At 38.3% G+C, this 8,104-nt stretch overlaps 2 protein-coding genes across 2 annotated transcripts in view; one reads left to right on the top strand and one right to left on the bottom strand.

Annotated features, from left to right (window-relative positions):
• The window catches only part of LOC118426103 (eIF-2-alpha kinase activator GCN1-like), a 65,808-nt gene extending 63,350 nt beyond the window's left edge, over positions 1–2,458 (top strand). The window contains exon 56 of the mRNA XM_035835362.1: positions 1,798–2,458. Coding sequence (XP_035691255.1) covers positions 1,798–1,929 — 132 coding nt within the window. The 3' untranslated portion in view covers positions 1,930–2,458. The remainder of the gene's footprint in view (positions 1–1,797) is intronic.
• A 3,686-nt stretch (positions 2,459–6,144) lies between these two features.
• Positions 6,145–8,104, bottom strand: part of LOC118426102 (transcriptional adapter 2-alpha-like) — a 24,606-nt gene continuing 22,646 nt past the window's right edge. Inside the window, exon 18 of the mRNA XM_035835361.1 lies at positions 6,145–7,027. Within this exon, the coding sequence (XP_035691254.1) occupies positions 6,839–7,027 (189 nt within the window). The 3' untranslated portion in view covers positions 6,145–6,838. The remainder of the gene's footprint in view (positions 7,028–8,104) is intronic.

Genomic DNA, 8,104 nt, shown 5'->3' with positions numbered 1-8,104 from the left:
ACCGCCGCGAAAGTTTCTGCATTTACAGTACTTGAGATAGCCCTGATTTTAATTTCCTTGCTCTTGGTCTCCCTATGGTGTGGGGGTTGGTCAGAGAGTGGGTACCCAGTCAATACAATAGGCCCATTAATCACAGTTTTGTGACACACATTGATTCTCAAACTTTAGAACAGTAGAATCCTATTAATTACCTCCATGAAATTTCATGGAGGTTATATTTTACCCTGCGTTTGTGTGTGTGTTTGTGTGTGTGTGTGTGTGTGTGTAAACAAAATAACTCAAGAACGGCTGGGTGGATTGGTTTCATACTTGGTGCGTTGGTAGTGTGTGATGAAAGCTGGAAATGATTAGATTTGGGGCCCCCTAGTGTCTTCCCTTGGTACTGCAGCGCAACTTCCGGTTTTGCTATCTCGGTGTTCTGAACAAGCTACGACCACGATTTTTGAGTATTAGATAGCTCCTGTGCTCAGGAAAAATGACATAAGTTTGAGCCCCCTAGCGTCTAGTTTTGGGATAGCAGGGGCATTTTTGTGAAAAACTTCTGAAGACGATAACTCAAGAAGGGAACAACGAATTTTCATGATTTTTGGTATGTAGGTACCTTAGACAATGTTGTACAAGATAAGATACTAATTATGCAAAATAGGAGTACATTTGCATAATTAATGAGAATATTCTATCATAGCAGTTTTTTCAATGTATCTCTTGTTCCAGACATGCTATGGTCCTAACATTTAGGTGGTAGATAGCGTTTAGTGCCATGACAAAGTGGGGCAAGTTTCAGCCCTTTAACATTTAATTGTGGAACTGCAGGGGCATTTTTGTCAAGACACTCCAAAGAGGATAACTGCAGAAAGGAACGACGGATTGCCTGCATTTTAGGCATGCAGGTAGCTTAGGCAAAGATTTTCATAATGATATACATGTTATGCAAATGAGGACTTAATTTGCATTATTAATGAGGAAATTGTATAATTCCATTGTTTTTAATAACTCACTCACTCAGTTTTTAATAACTGGACTTCAATAAATGTAACGGTAATTATGATAGGTGGAATGTAAGCAGATACCAAATATGGTAATGAGGAACTTATTTGCATAATTTATGGCAAAATCGCAAAACCGCTTTATGATTAATAATGGGATTTTATAATTGTGACATGTGTACGTTATTCAATGATGAACAACACCATGCATAAATTATGTTAATGTGTTAGTCAATTGCATGAAATTTACGAAAGTTCTAAATTTTCATGGAGGTATGAGGTCGCCGAACTCTAGTTGCATGATTAATTTGTCAGTCAATTTTATGCAGTTATCAGGTTTAGTCCATTTACCCCAGGAGGCCACATGAGCGGCACTGGCCACAGACAACTTCGTCAAGTTTGACTACAACTGTTTTGTGCCCGTGTTCCGTTGTGGTGCTGATGTCAGGCGGAAGTCTCTGCATATCGACCCTTAACATGATTTTTCACTAAAAGACATATTTCTCTGTGACCATTTATTGACAATTTCAAAAATTTTTGGCAACTTATTATTGTCTTTCCACAGACCCTTGTCAGCTCATTTTTGCTATTTTGGTCATTTTTGTTTTGTTTGTCATGTGCTGTGACATCATTTCATACAAATATCAAGTTTGTGCCATAATAGCTTATGCAATTATGCATTTTCGTGTCACTAGGCAGATGTGCGAGTGTACTATCTTCTCAAAGCTGGGAAAACATGTCAATCTTTCCTCACTCTATCTGCTTGGAGATAACAAATCTGAACACTTCTTTTGTCTTATGTTTCTCCCAGGCTTGCCTAAAAACTCTGGATCCTGGAGCAGCAGAAAGCCTGAATGAGTGCCATAAAAGAGCTCTGAAAAAAGTGGCTTCTCAACTAGAACCTAAGGAGGAAGACCTTGATGACACCATCATTATGGCATAGTAGTTCTTTGTTCCATTTTTGCTTTTCAATCTCTTGAAAGATGTGATGATTACCAAAATGCTCTATAACTAAGAAACCTCTAGATTTTTGTAAAATTAGTGTACAATGTAAGCTTGTAGTGCTTCTTCTGTCATTGTCCACTTGTACTGAAGACAAAGTGTAGGTTCCTGATGTACATGTAACAGTGACCAGGACTGTACACAGGTTGGACAAGTTGCTACATTATGATGTACAAAAACTACTGGCTCTGGATGTCTATAGTCGTATTGGCAGCAGGAATAAGTCGTACCGGTATTTCCCCTTTCCAATGGCACCAATGATAAACAGAACCAGTCATGTATTGTGACACAATCCAGGCCAGTGGTCTTCTGTACAGCAGAAATTTAGGCCACACCAATTCAATTAGTTAGTTCTCTTTTTTTGTGACAAAGATTAAGCAACAGGGGAAAAAATAAAAGAAAGTGTAAAAAAATTCTAATGTAAAGATAAGGGCTAAAACTAAACATAAAGAATAGTAAGTTTTCAGCTTTAAAAAAAATGAACACTGGCACTGTTCTGTAGCTGCAGTAGGTCCTGTTTGTTGAAAATTATCAAAAGTACATTTTTTATGCATGTACTTAAAGGGGCATTCCACTCCAGAAGCGAGTGTTATTTTCTGATAGATGATATTTTTTGGGATACAAATGCACTCGACTTTTCGCAAAGTTACCTGATTTGTCTTTCAGGCAATATTCTTTTCTAAATCCAAGCACCCCCATACGGACCCGCTTCTAATGTACTGCGCCGTATATGAGTTCGCGACTTCCGTCACACTTTCTCGCTAACGGTAGTCGGGATAAGCTTGACAAAGCAGTCAAGTGATTATCACATATGTAGGGAAATACGAAAAAAGTTTGAAGACTATATCATCTTGGGATGGGGATATTTGACCACTTAACTATAAGGAGTTGAAAGTCAGTCAACGTAAAATGGCGGCGCCAAAACTGCTTGTGTGGCCGACGTTGGGCACAATTCCTCGCTAACGGTAGAACCGCTGAGCGAACGAAAGTGGTAGAGTGGCTATCGGACATTTAGGAAAGAACACAAAAAGTTTTAAGCTCAGCGGTCCTTGGAATTCAGAGATTTGGTCACTTTTGTGGACCATTCTTCTCTAAAAAGGCTACTTTTATACATGAACAAATTGCTACAGCATGACCCACAAACGTTCTGATGACGTTTGTGCACACACAGTCTACTAAAAAAGTGATCCTAAAACATCATAATATAGAAATCTATACTATAACCGGTACCTAGTGCCTGTTCCCATGGTCAAAGCCAAGTCCTCCCTCACCAGCGAACAATGCATTGGAAGGGTCCTCAGGGGAATTCAAGAACTCGTTTGCTACAATGTTCCCTTGCGTTTAAGCTTAAACCTGTGGTACATTTGACCAAACAAACTTGATTCAAACATAATTATTTATTCTCTGAGGAATAATAATACTCGTTTCTGGAGTGGAATGCCCCTTTAATATGTCCTTCATACTAGTAAGTGAAAACAAAAGTTAATTGAAAGAATGTTAAAAACTTAAGGCACTTAGGCCAATTCACTATACCAGTGTGGTTTATTAAGTTAAACTCCAAAGAGATTGAAGGAGATAAAAGACATGTTAACCTCTTGTTGAATTGCTTCATATTAATGATCATTTAAAATGATGGAAATTATTATGGAAGCTGTGGTGATTTTTTTTTTCAGAAAGGAATAAAGTAGGTAGGGTGGGCCATTCTGAGAACCTGATTAATCAAATTGGTGTGGCTTTAAGATTAAATGTACCGGTATTCTGATTTTATTTTCAATCAATTATCATACTTTCAACAGAAAATCAATGAATCATCTGTAACATGTCTTTATGGTTACATTGTCATTAAAGACAGTCCTGCTCTCATTTGAAGCATTCATTTCCTCATTTTAGACTGTACACTTTGTACATGATCATGGCACCTGCATTATAATGTGCCAGCTCTATATATTAAATACATCAGATGAAAATTTAATATTATATATTTCTCAGCTGTAGAGTTTTTCTGATGTAATTTGAGTTGATGTGTTACATGACAGTATTGAAGAAAGTTTTTCCAATGTACAAAGCTAAACATTGGCTTTACGATTTATTCAAAGACTGTCTTATGCTTAAAAGCTTGGTAGAGTTGGTGTGTGTGTGTGTGTGCGTGCGCGTGCGTGCATGCGTGCGTGCCAGACCACCTAGAGAACCTTTTGAGTATTGTCAAAAAAAGGAAACTAAGGTGGTACGGTCACGTGATAAGATGCAAAAGGCTCTCAAAGGTCATACTGCAAGGAACAGTTGAAGGGAAAAGAAGACGAGGCAGACAGAGAAAGAAATTGGACGACAACATTAAAGAATGGACAGGACTGCCCAAGCGCTGGTGCACGACAGGAACAGATGGAGGGAAGCAGTGTGCTCAGCAGCAAAGCGCCCCCACGTCCACCCCCATATTTTGAGTGGTAGCTCTTTGGACAGAGTGTAAGTGGTGTGTACATGTAGGTTTGGGCCCACTAGACCCTCCGAGGTTATATTTTCTGTTATGTGTCTCTGTCTGTGTAGATGATTACTCAAGAACGGCTGGATGGATTGGTTTCATACTTGTTGTATTGGTGGGGTGTGATGAAAGCTCGAATCGATGAGATTTTGGGAGCCGTATCTGTGGTTATAATCGATGTAATAATATCAGAAATTACCCCTATATTTGAAATCTATTGGTACAGGCATCGTGCTTTATGTGTTTGTTAATGGGCTTAGCTCCAAGCAGATGGTGAGGTGACAGCTGTTTGGGGAACCCCGAGTTTTTTTAAGATGATAATTAGTTTTATTAATTATATCATGGAGATGTGAAGCGTAAGTATAATTGTAAGAAATTCAGGTACATTTAACAAGTATGGATGTCTCACATACTGTACTGCTGATTTGAGTGACATGGTGATTAAAATGCCATTAGGTCTTCTCATCTGGGTTGGGTGTCAGAAGTTTTATGGGCGATACAGATGTTCTGATTTTGTTACGATAAGGGACAGTTGTTAGTTGTCTCTTTCGTATCCAATGGTACTTGTTTTTTAGCAGACGGGGTTGGCGCCAAGTATTCATCTTACAGTTGGTGTAGGGCTGTCAGAGGAAAGTGTGCATCTCGTTTTTGTACCGTGTGAACAGCTGATGTTATGACATATTGGCGGAAAATCAAATCACCATCTGACTAAAGTTGGCCACATCCCTTCTTCTTTCTGAATTTCCCAACTTCCTCCCACCACACAGCTCTGAGGCACATAGTCGAACCTCAATAATGCTGACAACCTTAGACATTTTAAATGCCAAACATCAAGCTTAAGGAACACCACGCTACCATATGCCGTCGACCTCTTAAACGCACATTACACAATTAAGTGTCACATTTTGATAATTACTAATCAGATGGACATCCTCTGTGTCATTAAATAAATACACCACTACTTTCCCATAACATTTATATTATATAACCATTACTCTCAAATACAACCGACTATAAACATACATACCATCCACAAAAAAGCAATAAATATTTCATGGAGGTATGAGGTCCCCGAACTCTAGTTTTTGGTGTGTTTGTGTGTGTGTCTGCATATTTGTGGTCAGCATAACTTTAGAACCTCTGAATGGATTGTAATGATATTTGGTATGTGGGTAGGTGTTTGGAAGACAAAGGTCAAGGTCGATTTTGGGCACCCTGGTGTGTGACCTTGGCACTGCAGCAGAACTTCGATTTAGCATATAGGTATGTTTGCCAGAGATGTACATTATAAAGTGCAAATTATGCAAATTTGGACTTAATTTGCATTTTTAATGGGGAAAATCTATATTTCCAATATTTTTCATTATAGGACTCAAATACATGTAGCATATGTAATTTGTGACAGGTGGAAGATTAGCAGATACCAATTATACAATTGAGTCCCTAATTTGCATTAATGTGAATGTGTCCTAACTCATGTAGTAAATGTAGAAAATGATTTGATTGTCAACATTGTGACCTGTGTAAGTTATGCAAAGTTGTATATAACCAAGCATAAATTATGCAGATATGCAAGTTATTTGCATAATCAGAATATTTCACGGGGGTATGAGGTCTCCGAACTCTTGTTTGGAACTGCCTGCGTTTAATTTCAGACTTTGAAAGAGAATAACTCAAGAAGAGGTTGATGGATCGTCATTATTTTTTCGTATGTAGACAGCTTAATTGATGCTTTAATCAGATAATAAATCAGAATCAAATTTACTTAATTGACTAATGATGGAATTTTACATGGGCAAGGAGTGTGCAACACGCAAACAGGCTGCGAAATACTTCTGTCGAGATGTATGATAAAGCATCATAATACATGAAATATATATGCTGATATCTACGTATGATAAGATCTTCCAGCCTAACTTTACAGATATTACAATGTACTTCTCTTTTCCCTGTACTGTCATACTTTTTACACTTTGAAAAGAAATTTTTTTCTCAAAATAACATGAATCATAACAACCCAGGTCATAACACATGCGCATTGTACATAGTTTACAATATTAGCCATGGCAAGCTAATCACTATCCATTGTCATTTTCCATTCTCACTACTCAGTACCGTTTTCTATTTATGCCAATGATAAAACTATTTAACACTTACTCTCTTACAAAGTCTTTCTAATTCTGAATTTTTATCATGGATTCATACATGTAAGTCATGGTGTCTTCAGGAATTGATCAGCTATGAGTGGCTACATTAATCACCATACACAGCTGCAGTCAATTTATTACTGCCCATTTACATTGTACTCCCAAGAACAGCTCTACACTTTGACACGGCCAATGGTTTCCTTCATTTCATGGGTCTCAAAAACATCTTAATCTGGTTTTGAGATGGCACCTTCTTGAATGAGGAAGTCAAAGAGTTTCCTCGTTTTGTTGACATCAATCTTGAGTAGTTGCCTGGCCTGGGCTAGCCGCAAACCGCCCTGCCTCTCAGCTTCCCTCTGCAAGATGTCTTTGTACTCAAAGAAAGCCTCTGGGAGGAACCGTACATTGGCACACATCTGCGAGACAAAGTAGAGAATATTTGGGTTATGCATATCCTCACATTAGTATTCACAAAGACACAATGAAGCGCATTAAGCTTGCAGCCGCAAAATGCCTTGTACCCAGAAGATTCGCTGTTGGAATGTTGGAATGAAACGATCAAGCTATGTCATACATTTTGTATACCTGTTTAAAGGTCTTTAATGTGCCATATGTAGGGACCAATCAGCGCCCTCGTCAGAAATTTGGACGATTCCAGACGCTAACATGGTCAAGGATCCCAGACGGAACAGGAGACAAGCGACTGTATATAGTGTACAATGAATGTTGGAGTGAACTACATTCCAGATGGTACCCAGGCTATTTGTGAGTTACTTTTGATAATTCATTTAAAACCCCTCAACAGTTAGTCCAGTATCTATAACTGTTACAGTTACTATAGTTGTGAAAATATTTCATATAATACAATACAATTGTTTAATACAATAAATTAAACTATTCTGAAATACTGTCAATGTATGTTGTGGCTGTAAGCCTGTGAGGCTCACACTACTTAGTACATGTAACTACATTTAGACACATGCCAGTCTTCATCTAATGCTAGACTACCTTTATCCGTAGGGTAACCTAGGCCATATCTGTTGTATTTAAAACAATTTAGGGATATCAAGTTGATGGATGTCTGTTTCAAATTGCAATATTTTCAAAACATTGTAGTTGGAAACTACCATCAATTGACTTGATATCCCCATATGCAGGGGTGCCTAAGCATTTGCACGAACCCTATGAAATCCGTACGAATATTATGTGATACACACGAATCACTTTGCGAAAACGCACGAATATTATGAAATTCGCACCAATCACCATGCAAAAACGCACGAATATTATGAAATTCGCACGAATCACTATGTGATTCACACGAACCTTATGAGATTTGCTTGATCCTTATGCAAAAACGGCGGCCGGGAGGAGGCATGATTTTGAGCGTTTCTACCCGTGATATTCATATTTCAAGGCATGGAATGGACATTTACCGTCGCAAAGATGTATTTGATAGCCTGTGAGCTACTGTTTTGCTTCATTTCGGCGTG

Source organism: Branchiostoma floridae, chromosome 11 (genome assembly GCF_000003815.2).
Source record: "Branchiostoma floridae strain S238N-H82 chromosome 11, Bfl_VNyyK, whole genome shotgun sequence".
Taxonomy (NCBI): Eukaryota; Metazoa; Chordata; class Leptocardii; order Amphioxiformes; family Branchiostomatidae; genus Branchiostoma; species Branchiostoma floridae.
Note: the sequence above shows the minus strand (reverse complement) of the source record. Positions and strands in the feature narration are given on the sequence as shown.